This window comes from Arachis hypogaea, chromosome 1 (genome assembly GCF_003086295.3).
Source record: "Arachis hypogaea cultivar Tifrunner chromosome 1, arahy.Tifrunner.gnm2.J5K5, whole genome shotgun sequence".
In the NCBI taxonomy this organism is placed as follows: Eukaryota; Viridiplantae; Streptophyta; class Magnoliopsida; order Fabales; family Fabaceae; genus Arachis; species Arachis hypogaea.
Genome location: NC_092036.1, coordinates 98,795,629 through 98,819,628, shown reverse-complemented (window position 1 = coordinate 98,819,628; position 24,000 = coordinate 98,795,629). Strand labels below are relative to the sequence as shown.

The 24,000-nt window shown below is 31.0% G+C and overlaps 3 protein-coding genes across 3 annotated transcripts; 1 reads left to right on the top strand and 2 right to left on the bottom strand.

The window, feature by feature from the left end:
- Window positions 1–601: 601 nt before the first annotated feature.
- On the bottom strand, window positions 602–3,614 carry LOC112701755 (serine/threonine-protein kinase PBL34). The gene is made up of 6 exons (XM_025752506.3): window positions 3,294–3,614; window positions 2,522–2,841; window positions 2,285–2,420; window positions 2,006–2,139; window positions 1,803–1,926; window positions 602–1,482 (listed from the first exon to the last, which is right to left on the bottom strand). Exons 1-6 carry the CDS (start codon window positions 3,415–3,417, stop codon window positions 1,028–1,030), a joined length of 1,293 nt encoding a protein of 430 aa, XP_025608291.1. The 5' UTR covers window positions 3,418–3,614; the 3' UTR covers window positions 602–1,027.
- An 8,524-nt stretch (window positions 3,615–12,138) lies between these two features.
- LOC112701763 (uncharacterized) lies at window positions 12,139–14,650 on the top strand. The gene is made up of 5 exons (XM_025752526.3): window positions 12,139–12,280; window positions 12,378–12,647; window positions 12,720–12,882; window positions 13,352–13,572; window positions 13,748–14,650. Exons 2-5 carry the CDS (start codon window positions 12,462–12,464, stop codon window positions 14,006–14,008), a joined length of 831 nt encoding a protein of 276 aa, XP_025608311.1. The 5' UTR covers window positions 12,139–12,280; window positions 12,378–12,461; the 3' UTR covers window positions 14,009–14,650.
- A 1,129-nt stretch (window positions 14,651–15,779) lies between these two features.
- Window positions 15,780–16,811, bottom strand: LOC112701746 (calmodulin-like protein 2). The gene has a single exon (XM_025752494.3). It carries the CDS (start codon window positions 16,577–16,579, stop codon window positions 15,920–15,922), a length of 660 nt encoding a protein of 219 aa, XP_025608279.1. The 5' UTR covers window positions 16,580–16,811; the 3' UTR covers window positions 15,780–15,919.
- Between the last annotated feature and the right edge of the window lie 7,189 nt (window positions 16,812–24,000).

Sequence of the window (24,000 nt, the reverse complement as noted above, 5' to 3'; positions counted from 1 at the left end):
TAAAAAATACTCAAGTTCTGATGCTAAGAAACTTGAAACAAGTGATGTGAGGTGAGGTTGGGAAAAATTAAAAACATGATTAGTACTAACTGCGGCGTAATTTTCCATAATTGACGCTAATAACCAAATTCTATGTAACCAACTAATTACCAGAAGGTGAACCTTTCTTGTGTTAAAAAAAAAAAAAAAGAGAATAAGTTAAAGCAAGAAAAATAAACAAAAAGAATAAGCTAAAGCACTAAAGCAAAGTGAGGTTCTTTTTTCCAATTCAATTTGTCACTTGAAAACAGATGTTTATAGAATGCAGTCCACAGACAACAAATTATGCTACGCGTAAAAGCATTTATGCTCTTTGCATTGATATATATATTTATCACCAAGCATATATGCTAATTTGGTTCAATTTTATTCAACATTAACCACATAAGAATATAAGATGCTAATGCTATTTTTTGGGGTCATAAAAGCCTGCAACGTGTACATAAATATATGTACACAACTTCACATCACTTAACAGAATATTGTGAGTTCAACTCTTTTCAGTGCCTTTCATTCTTCTATCTATTTATCTAAAATTATTGTTATTAATGACACTAAAGAATGCATAAATTTGTGACCATTAATTGAAGGTGCATGAACAATAATGTTACTTCAACTGCTAATTGCTAAATGCAACTGATTTCATGTTGCAGCAAACAAACTACTGAGATCTGAGATGTGAGACCTTTCATATACATACAAGATTTTCTGAATTACACAGCATTAGCAAACAGGAAATTAAAGTAAATTAATGATGGTTAGCTCTCTAATAAAAAGAGCACAAGAAAATCAATTTATCAATACTTTTCCATCATTCTTCTGGCCTTCATCATGCAAGACAGGTTCTAAACACCCAAAGATTATGTAAGCTTGAAATGTCCATCTCCACAAACCAACACCACCAACAACAAAGGAGGCATTCTAACTCTTGTTTCAATCAATGATTGAGTACGTAAATACAGAGGAAGATCGATCGTTTCGCTTCCTATCATCGACGCTGCTTGCTAGTATTCAAGGGAGAAGCCCTGATGATGCTCTTAGATTGTGTGTAGCTGAGATGTGGAGTTCCATCCGATTTCTTTTTTCGCCGCCCTTGCTGGGATATTCGAGAGTGATATGACAAGATTGCAAGGTCATTGAGATCTTGCAGCGGCATCAGAGCTTTCACCACTTCGTCCATGTTGGGACGGCATTTCGGGTCTCTACTGAGGCAACTGTAAGCTAACTGAGAGATTTTCTGCACCCCTTTTAGAGAATAATTTAATTCCAGCCGAGGATCCACAAGTTGATATAGCTTTCTCTTGTCAGCTAAATATGGCCTAGCCCATGAAACAAGATTCTGTTCCCCGCTCGGGCGCTTCTTGTCCATCGATCTTCTTCCTGTTAAAATCTCAAGTAATACAACTCCGAAGCTATAAACATCACTTTTAGCTGTCAAATGCCCTGGTAACAAAAAAATCAGTAACAGACAATTTATTAGCTCTTTTAATTTCTTAGAAAATCAAATGTGTACTATCATCCTGCTAGTTAGTTACAACATTACAAACTTAACAATCCCATAGTGCTCGAGTTCTGGAACATGCTTACTTGTTTACCAAGATAGGGGGTACTGAAATTAATCATCTTGGCATAATGTGCTCTTTTCTACATTATGTTATGCTTTGTAGCAGAATCAATAATCTATTACACAACTTTGTTTAAGCACAGATTTTGCGGAAGCACATACGTGTGTGTGCGTGTGTCCTAAACTGCTGCATTCTTACCTGTCATGACATATTCTGGAGCAGCATAGCCATATGTTCCGACAACTCGGGTAGAAACATGCGTCTTGTCTCCTTGAGGCCCAGCTTTTGCTAGACCAAAATCTGAAAGCTTTGCATTATATTCCTATAAAACAAAATGTGAATAAATCCGTAGACTGCACAAATCTTCTTGGACACTAATATTGCTAACCAGACACACATACCGTATCAAGCAAAATATTTGATGTTTTAAAATCTCTATAAATGACTGGTTCAGGACCATTATGGAGGAAGGCCAATCCTTTTGCTGCACCAAGTGCAATCTTAACCCTGTTGGACCACGGAAGAGGTACGGTTCCTTCAAAATGAAGGAAACATCAGCAGTTTTATTGTAAGACACAATAATCAAGAGGAAAGCAACACGAAACAACTCGTTCTACAAACCTAGAAATTATTTATCACATACTCCAGATACTAGATTCTAAGTCAAGGCAGAAACTCACTTCTGAATAGATGATTCTCCAGACTTCCCCGGGTCATAAACTCATATACAAGAAGCCTCTGATCATCTTCAATGCAGTAGCCAATAAGTTTCACAAGGTTAGGATGATGAAGCTGTCCGAGAAAGGTAACCTCGGCCTGCATTAATAAAATGCCATGTGACAATCCAATGAACCAGCATGTCCTAAGCAATTCTTTATGAATTCAATCTACTAACCCAAAGGCAGATATTTACTAACCACCCATTCTCTATGGCCCTGAAGACCATCTGGCTTCAAGTTTTTGACAGCCACGGTAACCCCTGACCCAGGTTTCGCCGGGGCGGTTCCATCTTCCTCTATCCATCCTTTGAAAACATAACCAAAACCACCCTCCCCAAGAATACTATCCGGTCTGAAATTTCCGGTTGCAGCTTTAAGTTCTTGAAATGTAAATTTAAGAAGTGGGCAAGGAGCCTTATTCTCCTGAGGTGGGGGATCAGGATTGTCAGAAGATACTCTAGCTTCATTAGGAGGGCATAATTCTCGATTGCTAGCATTCAGGTATCTTGTCTCAGTTGCTGCAACAATGCAAAGAAATGTGAAGCCTTCCTTCTTCAAATTTTAACCACTTTATTGAACATGGTTGATTATACATGACAATTGCATTTAGCTTGGTTTTTGGATCTGATATAATGTAAATAGAACCAACATAGTACATAAAAACTGAAGGAAAAAAGGAAACACAAAATTTCATGATTTGAACTACAAAATTGGCTAACTTACTGAGAGTAAAATTATAATGATAGAAAAATCAACATTTAAAAGAAAGAATGAGAAAATTGGAGCAGTCTGTACTTGAATGGAAGTGTTTAATTTTGTTGAAAGGGAATTATGCAGTAGCACAATGGGGGGGGGGGGGGGGGAAGGGTACTGGGAAAGCAAGAAGAAAAAAGGATCCATCTTTTTTGATAATTGAAATCCATAAAAAAAGCAGCTTTCCCCAAAAAAACAAAGTAATGAAGAAGGGTACCTGCATCATAAACGAGACTAGTACGAGGGATAGTGTTAGGGGAGTGTCTGGAAGCTGAAGAAGATTTGCAGGAACCTCTAACACCGCGTTTGAGAACAGACCAGCAACCGCACTTGTTCTCCATCTAGCAGTTGAGTGTGGTTGCATGTGGTGGTTCCATAAGAGAGAAGACAGAAGAGAGAAAGAGAGAGAGAATGATGATCGTAGTGGCATCATGGCGGAGTGTAGAAAAAGAGGTTTTTGTTGCCACCACCTTTTTCTGTGGGGGATGCCATGCCCCAATTCCAATGGGGACACTCCACTCTCTCTCTCCTCCTCTCTACGCTTTTTCAAAAATTAACTGTATTTAAATTTTTTTTCTCATGAATAATAAAATAAATTTATATAATCATCTTATCTTAAGATTAAAATATGTTATAACACATAAATTTATTTTCAAATAGAATTATATAAGTGTAATACATTCAAATAAAGATGATATACAGTAAAAAAAATATAAGATATTAATATATTATTTATAAATTTATTGTTAATAATAATTAATTATTATATTTTTAACATATATATAAAAAGATATATTTAAAAAATATATCTATTAAACACAGTTATAAAAAAAATATTTTTATTAAATATATTTACAAAAATATTTTTATCAAACATAATTATAAATAAGAGTTGACAATAAAATAAAATACTGTTAGTAATGTAATAAAATTGAATTAAAAAATAGGCTAATTACATAACAAAAATAACATTACTTTCTATTGTTTTAATTTTTAAAATTTTAAAATTAAAAATAAAAAATTATCTGAGTTAGCTTATGCTACATAGTTAACCCCCAGACTTTTTTTTATTACAAGACATGTTTTACGCAAGTCGCATATAATTTTAATTATTTCATTTAGTATTAATAGTTTATTCATAGTGTATTTTAGTATAAAGATATTAAATAAAATTATTAATTTAGTTTAAAGAAATAAAAAATTAAATTTGTTATTACTAAAAAATATTTTACTATATATCAAATAATGTGTTTATTAGTTTTCACTTTATTATAAAAAATTATCTAGATCATAATATTAATAGTATATCATAGGATTATTATTATTAATATATTAACTTAATTTTAATGTTTATTATTTATGTATTTAAAAATTATATTGGAGAATGATTTATTTAGTTTCATAATAAATGATATTTTTAAATTTGAATAATTTATTAATTAGTTTGTACTTATTATACCTTATATTTAATAATTTATTGGAAAAAGATTATTAATATAATAAATAAAAAATAATATAAAAAATATTGTTTAAAAAATTATAATGACAAATAAACCTCTAACTAATTTAAATTTAGAGACAATTAGATCTATGTCTATTTCTAAACCTAACACGTCAACATTTTCTGTTCAGAGTTGATAAAAAAATATCTATACAGACCGCGTTGTGTGACGAAATTAGAGAATAAAAATCGAAATAGATCGATTTTATTTTGAAAAATCGCATTATCATTCTTAAAAATGGACCGGACAAGTTGGAACTTCACTCTTTTTTCTAATTGATTTCAATTTGTTTCATAAAGAAATGTATGCAATGTGAGGATGAGTGCGATATAACAAAGGTTCATGTTATTGTAGTTTTTAACAACATTAGCGTGCCTTACACAGAATGTAATAATGTACCTGTCTTACAAAATAACTAACATGCATTAAGGGTGGCAGCAGTAATTCTATTGGCGGGTATCATATATACGTTAGGAGTAAGTGTTAAACTAAGAAATTTTTATTTATATAAAAAATATTTAACTATTAAATTAAGATTTTTAATAAAAAAATTTAATATTTTTGTTTATATAAAAATTAAATTTATTTAGTGATATATAAATATTAAATTATTATTTTAAAATTTTATTAAATCATTAAATATTATATTTTTTTATGACCTAAGAATAAAATTGTCATATTATAAATCTACAGATAAAGTAAGATGGAGTTTTACTGAAATTAATTTATAATTAGAATTGGATACTTATAAGTTAAAAATGGATAAAATTAAAGTTGATATTTCATAAACTCACGAATAGAGTATTATTGAATTTTAATAAAAAAAAAAACTTACAAGTAAGATTAGAATAAGTCTAAATCCTATTCTATCTTATTTATTGTTACTTTTAATATGCATAAATGAAAGAAAGATTAAATAATTTTTATGATACTTTTTACTTTTTGAATTATCGGTAAATTTTTTATTAGTAAATTTTTTTTATAAAAATACATTAAATTTTTTATGGAATTATCGACGGATTATTGTATTAATCTCATATTTCATTAAAAAATAAAATTGACTATATGATTTATTATTTTATGTCTAATTTATAAATCTTTTTTTTTTTTTGTGGGATTCATTACTCTATTCATTTTTTCTTTGAAAAAAAAAAGAAAAAACAAAAGTATACCACACTTAACTTATTAATAATTATAAAATAAGAAGTTGAACATGCTAAAACAAACGAGGATAATGTTAGAAAATTAACTTATTTATGGGTAATACATATATTAATTATAATTACAAATTAAATTATTTCATAGTAAATGATTTATATAACGATAATTTCGTTTATTATTATAAATATTAAATTAAATAAGTTATAATTATTTTAAATTTAAAATTAAATAAAAATAAAATCAGATATATTATTTTATTTTATATTTAGAGATTAATATGTGTTATACTCAAATATAAATAATAATTTTGGGTTTCGATCCTCACCACACCAAAACTATTTTTATAACCCTTTTCCTAACAAAGAGGTTACAAACCAAACCTACTAGAAATATAAAAAATTTCTGTTAAAAAAGACTGAGACAACTCTTGTATTACTTTTATGAATATAGATACACTTTCACATCTTGATATATATATTTTTGATAGTTTAATATAGATAATTTGAATTATAAAATTATGAGAAAAAGACAAATAGATTCTTGATCTTTTAATCTGCATATATTTAAATTCTCGAGAATTTAAAAATACATTTGATAAAAAAATATAAATAAAATGACATGAATTAAAATTGAATAAAAAAGATATATTAAAATAGAAATAGAAACAAAAAGATCGATTGAAATTGAATACAGAGAAAATCACTAAATTTTCTATCCAATTGGACTCTTTAACTTAATTTGTCCACATCATAATTTGAGAATTGAATCAAATGAACACCTCAACTTTCTACCCAATTCTCTGTGCAACAAGAGAGAGACTCACTCAACTTCATTTGTCCACACTACGGTTTCATCACAAAATAAAAATAAAAAGTGCTTTGACACCTCTAATCACTCAATACTATAATTACAATAGCTAAGGAGGCTGGTATTTATAACCTCCTATTAGGTTAAAACAAAGAAAATCCTGAATCTCATAAATATAAAATCCAATCTAGTAATTAAATAAACAAAAATAAAAATACATTAAAATAAATTAATAACTTTTAAATAATATTTGATCTCTTTATATCACGAATATTTGAATCACGTATCAATATTAAGATCCTGATTTTTTAAAAATTTAAACATATCATCTCTCATGTTCACTTGGTCTATCAGATCCAACAGAAAATTAAACTTAATTTTCATTGTGTTGACCTGATTGATACAAAATTTATAAAATAAGAGAAATTAGATCCAAAGATCAATATGTCTAAATTTTAAAGAGGTTAAAGATTTAAATATATTTTAAAATTTTCAAAAATTTAAAAATTGATTTATCCTTTTTTTCTAAAATTATTTGTTCAAACAAAAACATATGAACCAAAAATATATTGTGAAATTATTAAATTAAAAAATAAATTAATACCTAAAAATGATTAAAAATAATAAATTCGGGTAAGTTTTAAATATTTCTCTTGCCATATATAAGCAATCTCCAAAACCTCACAATAAGGCATCAATTAAGTTAGAACAATATAATAATTAAAACAAATATATTGCTTGGTCAAAACTAAAGAAAAGATGGTCAACAGCATATTTGAGTGCAATCCCATCACTCTTTCTCTCTCTTGCCCCCAATAAGGGAGGAGACCATATATTCTTACCTGGATGATCAATGGCTTTAGAATAAAAAGAAAGAAAACTCTAGGACAGCAGTTTTATTGAATTTTGGTCAGCATGTAACTAGCAGAAAAATGTGAGTCATTGGATGAAATCTCACACTAATCTCACACCATTAAATTATCATTGATGGTTAGTTGATGGCTAACAATCATAAAAATTGCTGGCCCCTAACATTGCTCTAAAAAAAATAGTTGTATTGTTTTTCTATATTCTTATGCTCTATTTTTTTATTTTTTCATAAATCACTTCTAGTGAAAAAAAAATACATATAACATTATTTTCATACAAATCATTTTTTTAAAATTTAAGGATGACTTATAGGTGTTTTTAGAACTAAAATTAGATTAGATGTTTTAGATTTATTTTTGTAAATCATACACTATTTGCTGCTAAACAACAACAGCAGTAGTGACTAAAAAAAACGTAAGGGTGATTTATCGTCACCAATAATATGGAAAAGAGTATATATATATATATATATATATATATATATATATCTAATGGTAGTCACATAATAATAATAATAATAATAATAAAGAGTGTACATGTTATAAATTTCTTGGGTTAAAAACTTTTAAGGGTTTTTCATATTTAAGGTGTGTTTGGCAAAGAGAAAAAATGTATAGATAAATCAAATTCATCTACATATTTTGTTTTATAGTATCTTTGTCTTCATCTAAATATTTCTAATCGAGAAAATTTATTGTTTACATACCTAGCATTGATATTCAATAATAAAAAACCATTGATATTTAAAAAAAATTAATAATAATATTAGAAAGACAATTATCAAAAGTGATATTATTTAATCTAATATCATAATTTTATACAAATAATATTTACAATGGCATGTTTATTATATTTAATATTATTTAATTATTCTAATAAAATTAAAAAATACAAAATAAATAATTTAAAATTATTTTATGTTGTTTTTTTATTATTTTATAAATATTTGTGTATTCTGAGCGTGTTATAAATATTTTCTCCTAATAGAAAAAGAAAAAGAGTAAGTGGGGAATAGGGGGGGGGGGGGGAGGGCCGATGGAGAGGGTGCAGAGTGCTTGGTGAGATGTCATTTCATCAACCAACAATAAACAAAATTGTATTCTATATATGATGCTTCCATGAATGAAAAGCAATTTCAGATACTATTATTTATTTATTTATTAATTATTTGTATTTATTATTTGTATACTATTATTTGCAACTTGACATGCCTTGTTGGAAAGGAAGTGATGCCAATTTTTTGACCCCACTAGGTATGTGGGTTCCACTAACAAATACAAGACAAGAGGGTGTTTGGAATTTATAATTTATAATTTTTATCTATTATTTTTAATTATTATTCTAATTTCTTTAATTTAATAATATATATTTTACATGTTATTAATTAAAAATATTAATTAAAAACAATAAATTTTATTAATCTTTTAATATTTCTCTTCTGTTAGTCTTCTAATATCTTTCAATAAATAGTTATCACTGGTCACTCATGAGTGTAAGGCACTCAATTAGATCATATGGCCAAAAACAAAAGTTCCTGTTGTTGGATCCATAAAGTTAACACTCGAAATAATTGGCACAATAAGGTGAAAAACTAAAAGTGCTTATCTGAATTTCTTTACATTTTTGCAGATGTATATAATGTGACGCACAATAACAAATGTGCCAGACTTTTTGAATAATGCTAACTCCACAATTATTGGGGCATTATCAGTGCCCAAAATTTTCCAACTAATTAATTTTTAAATTTATTATTTAAAAATACTTAAATATATATTTTTTATTTAAATAAGTATATAAATGTCTGTACATAATCAATATATTAAAATTAAATTTATATTAAATTTGATTAATATTATTCCAATTGCAAAAATGTGTGTCTAATTAAACTATGAAATCAATAGCACTAGGATTAAGGATTAGGGGGCACATGGACTGGTCCGAAGATCCGGTCCGATCTCAACTATTTTAGGGGTTAATTTGGTGTGATTATCGGGTTTAAAGTCGGGTAAGGATCTCAAAAATAGATCCGGTCATTATTTTGAGTTGAATCTGGACTATAGTTCGGGTTACCCGAACTCGGCTCGGTGGCCTGGTCATCATACATAATTAATATTTTGTGTTATTAATAATGGATCATGGTTATTCTTATGTGAAATTTAAGTATGTAAATTAAATTTTACTATTTTGTGTTATTAGTCATTATAAGACTATAAGTTAATGTTTTATGTTTAGAATGTATAAGACTTTAGACTAATGTATAATATTGTGTTATTTGTATTGATTTAAATATTTGGTATTATTAGACAATATTAGTATTGAGTGTGGTTATGCTTTAATTTTAAAGAAGGGTTAGTTATTGTTATATTCTTTTAAGTGAATTTTACCATGTCAAATAATGGTTGGAGTTTTGGAAATTTAGACAAGAAGATATCAACGTAATGTAATGTTAATGACCCGATTTTCATCCGGTATAATTATAACCTGAAAGTGTGTTGGTTTTATCGAATCTAGAGTCGGATTCGGGTCTAATAAATAGACCCGATATATATTTTAAATGGAATCTGAGTCACATCAAATTCGATTTCACCCGACTCATATACACCCCATTGAAAATGCAATAAATAAACATGCCATTAGAACCAAAGACTAAAAGACTAAACTATGAAATCAATGGCAAACTATGATAACATGTTTTTTATATGGTAAAAAGACTAAAAACTCATGCAATTATTTTTTGATAAAGTTAATAAATAAAATTATTAATTTTATATAAAAATAACTGCAAATAAATTTTTATTTTTTTATGCTTACTTACTTTAAATAGAAAAATAATAATATTTGAATGATAAAAAAATTAGTTAAAATAGTTTAAATTTATTTGATTAAATATTTATTAATCGTCGCTGCAATTAATAATATTAAATAAGATAAATTTGATTACCGATAGAGAAATATCGAGCATAAACCTATACAGATGAAATCAAGAAGGAAAAATTAATAGCAAAACGCATTTTCACATTCACATAGTAATACGTAATGATTAAGATTGGCAAACAGTTATAAATGAGCTTTTATTCTTGTGATATGTTTGATTATTATGTCTCCTTAACGTAAAGTAGAACAAATGATGAACCTAAACCATTTATTGGAAAGTGACATCTTGAGTAAGATTTGTCCAAGAGAAAGGTTAAGATTCCCATGGTTTGATGGACCAAATTAAATCTCGTGTTCTTTTAAAATTGTGCTAATCAATCAAGCTTGTTAGCTGGTAAAATTAAAGTGTTTTATTATTGAGGATGCATCATGCATTTGCTTAATTAATGAATGTACGTTGTTTTTAGGTTACACCGCTTATTTTTAGTCAAATTTTATTTTATTACTCTTCTGCTAACCTACCTTGTGGAAAAAGCTTTGGTTTCATGACTTTTTCGGATAATAGTCACCATCTTTATATAGTAGTAGATACTAATTAAGTGCATGGGATGGAACATACATACAAGTCTCTACCTGTAAGCTAGAGTTGATTTGTTTTATTATCTCAACTTTAATTATTATATAAGACATTAAAAATAATAATTGGAAATTGGAATGGGATAAGAATTAATGTATAATTTGATTGCATAAAACTGGGTTATTAGCTACAAAGGAACCTTGACAAGATATTGCTCGTTATTATTGCTGAATAATTGAATCCGTTTGGAACTGTGGACTCAATTCATAGTCATACGCAACAACATTCATTAATAATAATATAAATGAAAAAGAATAGTTAGGGAGAAAATCTTTTCTACCCAATTATTTTGGGTGCATTTTTTTTTCTTAAAATATTTTTTAACTCTACAGATTAATATCAATAAATTATTATATGTATAATATGAAATTCGAATTTTTGACTCTTAATTTTTTTATCTTTTGTATTTTTTTTTGGTTATCCATAGCATTCTCCAACCCGACAGGTCAATGACTAATCCGTCGCGAAACTGAGTTCCATTTAAGGGTCTGCCGCCCCGACACTTGCTTAAGCAGACGAGTGAATTGACCACTCGACCAACTCAAGTTGATTTTTATCTTTTGTATCTACTCCTCTCATTTTTGCTAAAGCAGCAGTCCCGGAGGAAACCTTTTTTTTTTTTTTTTTGATGATAGGAGGAAACCATTTTTAAAGAAAGACTTTTGTTGGTTTGTTTTCTTGATCCACATGTGTCGTGGGATCATGGCCCAACTTATTTTTGTGTAAATCAAAAATTAAAACCAGAGAACAAGGAAAGACAAATTTACAGTGAAAATTTACTATTCAGTGTAAACCAAAAAAAAAAAAAAAATTACTATTCAGTATATTTTAGAATAAAGCATTATTTTTATTTTTAACCTTTAGAATAGGCTTTAAAATTATCTTTTAACAGTTAAATTATTATATTAAAATTTTTAATATTTTAAAATTATCTTAATATTATTTTGATATAAAAACTTATTAACAAAATTAACGCACGATAAAATTGAGACATTTTAAAACATTTGAAATTTAGATATGACAAAAACATTAAAAACAAAACGATACATTATTCCTCAAAAAATAATCAAATCAAATAAAATCAATTTAAATTTTAAAAATTATTTATACATTAGAGACGACTTTTAAATCTTGCACTAATCTCTTTGCACAAAAATAATACTTTCCTCTATTTTATACAACTGTGATAGAAGTCATAGAACACATTATATTAAATAATTTACTCAAACCATTCATAACATAATCTAAAGAAAGATGCAGGAATTAATGAAAAGTGTATTTGATTAGTGAATGGGAAGTGGATAGAGGGGTAATCGGAAGGGACAGCTGACAGCTGTGTGATTCACCTGATTGGTGATTGCTCCTTCTTCATCGTCTTCATCTTCATCTCCATTTTCTTAGGGTTTGTTTCTCTCTTATCCAATTGTGGTTCTGGAATCTGCATGAACAGATCGGCGACGTTTGTAACCGCTGGCCATCGGAGGAGGAGGAGGAGGAGGAGGTAAAAGTAATCTGTCGAAGCAGTTAGAATAACATGTCTGCCATCGTGTGCGGCAAGAGATCCGCCATATTCGAAGACCTTCCTTCTACTTCTGCCTCTTCCTCTTCCTCCTCCCCTCCCGTCTCCAAGAGGATCCGCTGCTCCTCCTCTTCCCCCGTTCGCAGGCACTCCTTCCTCCTCGATCATCTCATCGCTTTCTTCCCTGACATGGACAAGCAGGTAATCTTCCTTCGTTTCTTCTTTTTACCATTAGCGATTCATTTCTCACCTCCGTTTTCGTCTTTCTTGCAGCTACTGGAGAAGGCACTCGAAGAATGCGGGAATGATCTCGATTCTGCCATCAGGAGCTTGAACGACCTTCGCCTCGGAGGATTTCACGATAACTCCATTGATTCTGCTCCTGCCGTTGGCTCCCATGTACCGATAGATCCAACTGCTCACCTCCTTCCCCAAGGTAATGCCTACGAACGAACCTCTTGGATGTTGATATCTTACGAATATGCTTCATGTCATCATGTGGATTCCGAATCTTTCTCTTGTGTGTTTATATGCTGATGCCTACAAGTATTGAATGTAACAGAGTTGTATGTATACATAAACAGGACAATTCTATGAAAAAGAAAAACTAGTCACAACGTATCGGATTTTATATATTCTTCAAGTTAATATGTAACACTCTGCATCCTTGAACTCAAGTTCCTAATGGTTCATGTTCACGTGCCGATGTAAGAAGTATGTGATTTATAGCTCAAATTCAATTGAATTCAGGAAGAATATATGGTGATATATAGCAGTTACTATGATAGTAAGGCGAGTTTTGCTCTTGCTCTTCTTAATGTTACTTTTATGTAAAGTCTTTGCATGTCATTATACATAATGAATTCTTGGACTGCTTATGGAGATAATTGGCTACTTTGTTGTAGGTGAACCGAAATGTGAGGCAGAAGTTGCAGCTTGTGAGGAATCAGTCCCCGGACAAGATTATCCTTTAAATGGTGCCGAATGGGTGGAGCTTTTTGTTAAAGAAATGATGAATGCCTCAAACATGGATGATGCCAAAGCTCGAGCTTCAAGAGTGCTAGAGGCTTTGGAGAAATCCATTTTCACTCGAGTAAATGCAGAAACAGGGCAGAGCTTTCACCAGGTTAGTTGTTTTACCCATGTTTCTCGTGTTTTCATTATCAACCCAAATATCACTGTTATACTTCATTTCTTTGTTCCTTGTGTTTGCTCTTATCGATTCATCTATTTCTTCTGAAGACATCCAATCAAAATGAATTGTCATAGCATGTGTTTTACTTATGGTTTTCTTACTATAGGAAAAGTTGGTGCTAAAGGAACAAATGGAGGCCCTTATTCAAGAAAATATAGTTCTAAAGCGAGCAATCTGTATTCAGCATGAACGCCAGAAAGAGTACGAAGACAGGAATCAAGAGTTGCAGCAGTTGAAACAATTAGTATCCCAATACCAGGAACAGCTAAGAACTCTAGAGGTGAACAATTATGCATTGACAATGCATTTAAAGCAAGCAGAACAAAGCAGTTCCATACCTGGGCGTTTCCATCCGGACGTGTTCTAGTCATCTCACAACAACCTGTTCTATCGCTGCTGCTTTTGTAGTTTAAATAAATCAGGAAGAAGGAATGAGAAGCCAAATGCATGGTTGTTAGTTGTTACACTCCACCTTTATCAATGGTGGATAGTGAGATTTATAACTACTTGATGATGCTTTGATACAGCCGAAATATTAGGCCGTACCCATTTAGTAAATTGTATTTGATATAGTCTTATTAGATACACATTTCTGAAGTGGTGTATTAAAATTTGGAAACCCTGGATCAAGTGAATGGTGTTAACCATGAAGCTAGAGTTATCATCAAGGGTGCTGTAGCAGGAGAGGAGTAGTGGTTGCTTGTTTTGCAGGATTCAGGAATGTCACGAGTCCAACCAGTGTGCTGATTTCTTGGCTGGTCTTCCATCAGACTGATCAGGATTGTGGTGACTATATCCTCTGAGTTGTATCTGTGTAGTTATCTATATTTTCCTGGGCATATAGATTGCTCATCAATTCTCTTATCAAGTATGATTTCTTAGTTTATGCAAGTTTATACATGGAATGTAATGGCGAAGATTTGATTCTGGGCCCTTATTAAGTTCAAGGGCAATTTTGCTTTAAATTTTATTATAATACCAGTTCTGTTAAGTTTTATTTTAAAGAAAACTTACTGCAGTTTCTTCTTGCAACAGCTATAATTTACTCTTAACTTTGCAAGAGACTAATGGTTGTTGTGCTGACATATAAGCTTGTCTCCTTCTTCCCACGGTTAAGATTTCAGGTCTGTCTGTCTTCCACCTCCTCTGGTTTTTTCTCCGTCAGAGGGCACTACTCAAAAAGATAAAGAAGACATGGACTAGTTCAGTAGTTCCTCTTTTGGAGTGTCATAACTCATAACTCGTCCGTTATTATGATATTATTTTGGGTGATGCTCTTTAGTGTAAAATACTTGAAAAATATTTTACAATATTGAAATTTGACCATAGAGCTTTATTGGAATATTGATTTAGTAATAAGCAAAAGGTTATTTTTTTACCCGAACTAATAAAAGTAAGAAAGAATTTAGGATTGAGTATTCCTTTAAAGCAAGTATAAGAAGTATATTTTTCTTAAAATAATTCTAAATTTTGTTACAATTTTAATATATCATATGCTTTTAAAAAGTAAATACTAAATACATTCTTATTTGTTTACTTCATAACCAAGTTTATTGTGACATGATTTTCCTCTTTTAGTTTGCATTGCTTGAAAAAGTAGAATGAAAGATTGATAAATAATGTTGTATGTATTCATTTTATCTCTTATATTTATTAAATTGATATATAGTTTTTATCATTAAACACAATATAAAACTCATAAAATAGATCTTAGACTTCATTTAATAGTCAAAAAATATGTATAAGACATAAACGAGGTACAAATACCAAATCTTAGAGAGGGGGGAAGAAAAACTAAAAGACACATAGGAGTGGACCTGGACCATGCAGAAAGCCAGCATTACTTTCATCATTATATGCACTTTTGCTTTTGTTGACACCCTTTGAAGAAGAAACTGGAAAAAGGGAAGCAATAACCCACCCACATAATGAGAGATTGAGGAAGCATTGTTCGTACCCATGCCTTAGGGTGTTCTGTAAGCCAAACTTTCAAGTTTTGGTCCCCTTTACACCTGGATATTTCTGCTTTAAAATGTTTTATAAAATGTCTAACATCCCTCTATTTATTAAAGAAATTAAAACCATGGTGGAGGGAAAATCCTAACCTAAGCATCAAATCACAAATCTTGGCATCTTGCTTCTTGAAATAATAGTTGAAAATTTATAAGGTAGTCATAATAATAAGTCAAACATATAGATATCAAAGAAACTTCAAAATGAATGAGTGACAATAGTAATATACAATAGAGAATACAGAATTTGCACGGTGATGAGGGTTTTATGAAAAGATGGATGGATTGAAACGGTTTCCTCCATTGTTATTGATCATCATTTTCTTGAACTCATGAAAATTAACCATGCCATCACCATCCATATCAACCTTCCTAATCATGTCCCTGCACTCTTGAATATTCTTCCCTTCCCTTAATCCCAAGGAAGTTAGCACCAAAGCAAGCTCCTCCACTGATATTAACCCATCTTTGTCTTTGTCAAACACATCAAACGCCTCCTTCAAGTTCACCTCTTCTTCCTCTTGTTCAACTTCACCTCCCAATTCCCTCGTTAGCAAGCAAAACTCTTCGAAATCAAGCAACCCGTCCCCGTTGGAATCAAACTTGACAACAATGTCATCAATCTCTGTGTCCGTCATCAACATTCTGATGTTCCTCAGTGACTCCTTCAACTCCTGCCCTGTGATGAACCCGTCCCCGTTCTTGTCGAAAGTCGAAAACACCTTCCTAAGCTCCTCTTTCCTCAACGCAGATGCTGCTGAAGATCTAGAAGGTGATGATGAAGCTTCAGCAGTAGTATTGGTTTTGGTCTTCTTGGGGAACAAAATTTGAAGGCACGCAGAAATCTTGTTAGTGGGTATGTTAAAGAAGATGTTGATGATGGCTGCAATGAAAAGCAGTAATAGCAAGAGTGTAGCTACAACCATGTTTAAGAATTGGATAAGGAAGAAGAGGAAGACAAAGAAGAAGGAAGCTGTGTAGTTAATTACTAGTTAGAAGACAATGAGTCAATGAGCATATATAACAAAACAAAACTTTATCGTTGTTATAAAACAAATTAAACTAAGGTTCCAACTTCCAAGTGTAACGCAAGTTACGCGGGGTTTGGTACATATAAATAAAATGCTCTTTCTCTTTTTTTGATCCCACACACAACCGCGTCATTTCTAAAGTGTAAGCACACGACTAAATATATAGCACTAGGGGTATTCAAGATCAAGTTCCAAACTTTTTCCTTAATTTTTAACCGTTCTTCTTAATTATAAAAATATATATAATATATATAATTAATATTAACGATAAAAATCATTTAAACATCAATATATCGCTATACTTAAAATTTTTTTCATATTTTATAGTGAAAATATATATTTTATATTAAAAATTTAAGAATAAAACCTAAAATAGCCCCTAAAAATTATCTCAAAAGGACAACGACGAGGTCTCTGTGCCAAAAAAAATCTAGGCTGTTTTTTTTTGCACAGGAGCCCAAAAAAATATCAGATTGGGTGTTTTTTTTCTTGGAGACTTCGTTGTCCTTTCGAAATAATTGTCAGGGGTCAGATGGGGTATTCACTCTAAATTTAATAAGAAACGTTATATCTTATGCTTTTATTAAATTTTTTATATTGCACAGTATTATTTTTATTTTAAAACAAATTATTTTAGTATAAATATTATATAATATTTATTAAATTCAATTTTTAAAGGCAAGACTATTTATTTGTTATATCAAAATTTACAAAATTATATATATACTATGTATTGGGTCAATTCGGTGTAAATTTATTTATTTCGAGTTAATTTAGGTCGAATTCAAAACTTTAAAATAGCTAGACTCTAAAATATTCAGACTGATTTGGGATATATCTAAAATCCTAACCTAGATCAGCTATATATATTATGTAAATCACTACTAAATTAGTTAAATGGAAAACTTATATCTAAAATTAATTCACATAAAAATGGATGTATTGGTTCACGTAAATATATTTGTAAAATATTAAAAGATATTATTTATGTTCAAGTTAGTTTTAATAATATCATTGTCATTGTTATCAATGTACGAGATTCAGTAATTTTATGGTCATATATAGATACTTGTGAATTCAAGGTACGCAAAAGAGAACATTATTTATCGCTCAAACTGCAATAGAAAATGCTATTCAAACAATAATAAATTAAGACATTCAACGAATAGAAGTCATGATAAAAGGTCCCGATTTCAAAAGAGATGCGACATTAAGAGCTATTCGTAGAAATGACATATTCTTAAATTTTATACGGAACGTAACTCTATGTCATATAATGGGTGTAGATCTCTAAAAAAAGACCTATGTAATGTAAAATAAAAGATAAGCATAAAAACATAGAATAAATTCTAAGATAAAAGAAGTAAACAATTCAAGCATTTGAAAAAGAAAAATTGATTACTATCATTCGAGAGAAAATTAGAGTATCTATTTAAACACTATACTGAAAGTGTGTTGAATCAAGAGTAGATAATAAGCATCTTTATTAAGGACACTTATTCACTTATGAAAAAGCATTGCCATGCGAAAGAGTTTGCTTGTAGAAATAGAAAGAACATGTATCTCACTTGCAAAATAAATCTAAAAAAATATCACATGTTTGTATAGAATAAAATTAATAGAGGTTAAAATATAAAATATATATTAAAAATAAATTAATATATATATATATATATATATATATATATAAATTAAACGGTTGGATACAAATATATAAATAATTATAAGTTGAGTTACTGTGAATCTGTGATAGGAGGAATTGATTCACTACCTTGCCCAAAGGTGAAGAAATTCTACCTGTCCGATGTGACACAATAGGTAGCGGAATTTTTCATTCCACATACAATAGTAACAGCAAATTTAAATTCAGTGGATTAAGGAATTTTGTGCCTCGAGTCTAATTTAAGTTTAAACTGGTTTCGGACATCGACAATTCTCACTCAAAGATTCTTGAAATGAAATCATGATGAAGGCCCTAACTTTTTTTAAGTGACATGAACACGCCACACATTTTATCGCACCCTCCTCATTAGGTAGTGTGTGTTCATGAAGGATTCCATAAATTTTTAGAGAAGGTTATTAATTTTCTTTACGAAAATAATTCTACTCTAAATCTCACTTTTCATTCGAAAGTTACAAAATTTTCCAAAATCATTAATTGGTTCTCAAACTTTCCAAAATCATTAATTGGTTCTCCTCAAAATCCAATATTAATAATGAGTTGTTTGTTCCTAAACAATATTGAGGGTGCTGCAGTTGTTGATGGTTTGGTGCTAATGTTGAGGTTGAAAAATAAAAGTTTTGAGTAGAGTTTTTCATACTATTCTTGAAGATATGGGTGAATCTTTTCATAGTTGTTCAATGGGTTTATATTTTTTTTTATTAACAACGGGCTAAATGCCCAAAAAAGAGAAAACTAACCATAAATTATTCTAGAGTGAACCGTTCTTACAGCATCAGTAAAGAAATGTAAGGAAATATAAGATGGCAATGAAAAAAGAAATGACAATCATAACTTAAATTATGACCAAAAGATGCCAATTTATCGATACAAGAGTTTGTTTCCCTGAATTCATGGTGAAGAGTCCAGCTGCTGAGTCTGTTGCACCTGATTTTTATTGCTGATACAAGAGTTTCTACCGAATGTAGGTTACTCAAATCCTGAGAACATAGCTGCACTGCTACCGCTGAATCAACCTCAATTTCAACATGGGAATGTCCCAAGTTAATGATTAGTTCAAGGCCGAAGAGTATGCCCCAAAGCTCAGCTACAGTCACAGTGCATGCACCCAAATTCGCACTATAGCAAGCTAAGAACTGACCATTACTGTCTCTAAGGATACCACCACAAGCTGCTCTGTCATCCTTACTAACTGAGCCATCCGAATTCAGCTTGATAAAAGGAGGAGGAGGTGGCTGCCACTTAATGAGCTTCTCTGCAAAAGTTCCCACTCTTCTCCTAGATCGCATAGACTCAGAATGCGCCTTGTGATAGTCCTGTGCCATATACCAGGCTATTTCATGAATCTTGCTTTCATCTGGGACTCTATCATTGTCAAAGACAAAAGTGTTCCTTCGAAATCACAGGAAGTTTAAGGTACTAGTAAAGAGGAGGGGTCACGGAACCCCTTTGAAAGGAGATTGGAAAGATAAGTTCTCATCAACCAAGGGATAAGAGGTTTGGTGAAGAAATTCTCAGCATCCAACCTGTCATCAATGCTCTTCCATGTTCTATATGCGACTGGACAGTCCCGCAAGACGTGGAGCAAAGATTCTGAGTTGCTGCCACAAACACCGCACAAAGCAGACTGAGCTATATTTCTCCGAACACGCTCCTCATTCGTAAGAAGTGCATTATTGGCTACCAACCAGCAGAAACTGCGAAGCCTTTGAGGGGCTTCCAACTTCCATATCCGAGTAAAAAGGCTCGCATTCTCAGAACTAGCAGGGGAGGCAAGGGCAGAACAAGCTGATTTTATGGAGAACACCCCATTCGGTGTTAGCATCCAAGCAATCGAATCCTCACCTAACTCCGCTTCTGGTGGCTTAAAAGAGGCAAAGATGGAGAGCCAATCAACCCCCAAATTGTAACCGATACGGTCATATATTGTTGTATACAAAACAAATAAATGTTTTGTCAAAAGAAGAAAAATTTAGATGTAGTTAATTTCATGTGAAATTAATATATGAGAGTTGTTAGATGACAATTTAATTAAATTTATAAATTATTTGACAGCTCTATTAGGTAGAAACAATGTGAACAATGAGCTAAAAATTTGGCCTAATGAAAATAAAAAAAAGTACCATTTAAATTACTCAAACTAAAAATTTCATTTCATTATTCCAAAATTTTAATCATCTCCTATACCTTAATTTACCAAATCAACATTTTCTTCTCTAAATCCTTTGGCATTGTGCCTTCATCAACCATCCCCTTTTTCTGGCCTCAATCTCTCCCTCACAAGCATTATCGAATTGAACAAAATAACCATCCAATTAAAAATTAAAATAATTATATGCATACTTACTGAACCAAACATTCAGCATATTTTACTTGTATTTACTTAAACTAACCATCCTTATAAGAAATACAATAACCATCCGCCAACTTAGTAAACTGAACAACCGGCATATTATTCGTCATCAATGCATAGACTTTCTCTGCTTACCTTATTAGATTGTTCACCCTCCACATCAATAGACACCTGAGGGGGAAAGCACGAGTGCGGCTGTGACTGCAGAGGAAATTGCCGCAGACGGTGAGGCTGCAACGGTGTCGGCACGGTCGGGGTGCAGCGACAAGGGGATGCACGGGTGTGGCTGTGGAGGGATGGACTCCATTTACGTGTGATGCACGTACGAAAATGTTGCTATCGTATGCCCCTAGACGTCAACGGAACAGCCGCGACGGTGAGGCTGTGACAGTGAAGGCGGGGGGCTGTGGTGGGGTCTGCATGGCCAGCGGTGGGTGGGCAGTGGAAAGGAGAATACACGGCACTATTGCGGAGCGTTCTACGTTGCTACGGAACGCAAGCGGGACGAGGAGATGCTTCGACGGCGTCTGCGGGAGGCCGGGCAGCAAGGCGGGAGGTTGGGTAGTATCGAACTGGACAGCCGGAGAAGTGCAGCGAGTCTGCGGACCAGAGATTGCAAATAGAGAAGGTTATCATGAAATTGGGAATAATTGTACCAATTGTTATTTGGTTTAGTTGCTAATTCTTATTTTTTAAATTTCAAATTTTGAAACTAAAAATAATTAATAAATAATCTGATTTATGATTTTAATTTTATTTTTTTATTCTATTGTTTATATTATGGTGGAAATTCAGGTGTAGTCGACTTCACGTGAAGTTGATACTGAGAATCGTTAGATGATTTGACTGATTTGACTAAATTTTCATCTAATGACTTTCAGATATCAACTTCACGTAAAGTCGATTTCACGTGAGTTTTCACCTTATATTATTTATTATTCTCATTATCTCTTTATACTTTTTCATTATTTAATGACTCTTAACTATTAATTTCTCGTAAATCGATTCCATCTGAGTTCATATCTTTGTCAAAATTTCAAGCTCTGTTCTATAATGAATTTTCCATTGAATGCTTTCTTTTGTTGCTTAAGGAAGCATAACGGTGGAGGAAAGGAAATTGGGTTTAAAAGAACAATTATAATTTTAAACGAAGAAAATAAAATTTAAATTATAATTAGTTTCAAAAATGGTTAGCGTCTTAGCGATGATCTATCCTTAAAACTGGCTACGGAATCCTTATCCTTCTTTGTCAACTCTCAACAGGAAGCAAAGTATTTGATCCGATCCGTTAGTATGACTATGATCACAATTCACAAAACATAAAGTATAAATGCAATTACAAGTTTGATCCTAGGCCAATTATTCCCCTTTCCTTGTCACGTGTTTGAAAATTATATTAGCGTGCATAGAGGGTAAAGTTTTTAAATATAGATAGGATAACCTATTATTTGTATTTACAAAAGTTTAGAAAACTAATCATTTTACTCGTAAAAAAGTAAAAATAATTTTGTACCTACAAAAAATAAATTTTAGCGAATAAAATTATTTAAATTATAAAAAATTATCAAAAATTCTTAAATTACTTTTTTTTTAATTTAATATATTCTATCTCAAACTCTTATTCTTTTCATAGCCACTGCCTAAATCTATTTTCATCCAACTCGCTATTCTTAATCTTTTTCTTTTTTTTTTCTCCTTCTTTTTTAATTTCAATTCACTATTTGAGTGTTGTTTTTTCGTCTCTGGCTCTCTCATTATTACTTCTTAAATTCAAATGGGCAGGTTCAACGTAAAAAAGTCACTAGCTGGCCATTTTTAATAAAGCTCTATACTATCTTTTTTTTTTTTACTTTTTACGATATTTTTCAGTCCAATAGGTCAAAGACTAATTTATCGCGGATCAAAATTCTATTTAAAAGTTTGTCGCTGACCAATAAATTATTACATACATGAGACGATATTCGAACACCAAACTCGTATACCAGTGAAATATGCCAATACCAACTACACATTATGCTCTTTCAGCAGGGTCCATATATTTCTCGCTTTTGTTTTTTAATCTTAGCCCATATATTCTTTGAATTGCATTCCTATGCTAATAAACAGGGCTAGGCCCATGGATAACAGATAAGCGTCCAAGTTGTGAACTAACCCAAACTAAACGCATACACTACCCATGACCAAAAATAAGCCTAAGACTGTATCAAAAAAAAATCACCACACGTACAAAAAAGAGCCCTTAAGATCAATTGTAGGATGTGGGATAAGGTTCGAGGCTACACAAATATCATGATGTAATGCCTTCTTTCTCCTTCTTTTTCCTAATTTAATGTGAACAAAATTAAAAAGAAAAAAAATACAAATGTTAGAAGGTCAACATTTTTTATATTCATCTTACATACACTTGAGTTAACATTAATTAATAAAATATTTATTATATTAGTTAGAGTGAAGTAGCATGTGTTAAGTGAAAAAAAAAAAGAAAAAGAAGAGGGAAGGATATTACAACATGATAACACTTTACATTACACACTTTTTTTGGTTTCCCATCCTCTATTCCGGCAGGTCAAGGATTAATTCGCCGTGCTCCATTTAAGGGTTTGTCGTTGACCAATGAGTTGCTGCATGCACAAGGCAAGATTCGAACCCCCAACACTTGTTTAAATGGACTAGTGAGCTAACCAATAGATCAACCCAATTTGGTTACTTTACATTACACACTTTGACACCCAATATTAAGGATTTTTGTAATTGTTAGTGTTGCTTAATGCTCCATTCCTGTTGGACCTAAGCCCTCAACCAAAAACTAGTGGTGGTTCCCACTACAATCTTAATAATTCATGCAATCCCCCAAACTTGTATGCTATATAATACTAACAAAAACAAACAAACAAGAGAAAATATTCCCACTGCTGTATTTATTTTTGTACCGAAAACATCACCTAATGTAGCTTCATTTATCCATCTTTTCTTTATTTAAATCCTTAATTAATTTTGTTTTCTAAATATTTTCTTTATTCCCACTGTTGATTTAACATATTTACACATAAGTAATTATTAAAACTGACTCTGTCTCTCTTTGATTTACCAATTAAATTGTTATTTAGAACATCACAATTAAACTTTTTTATAATGTGATGATTGGGTCTAAAAATGATGTCATTTTATGAATTGAAAAAATTCATGATATATTGAAGACAGCTTTGTGATAGACGGAGTAATTGTTATTTATTTATTTTTTAATATATATATTTGTCGCTTTTATGACATGAACAGCAAATA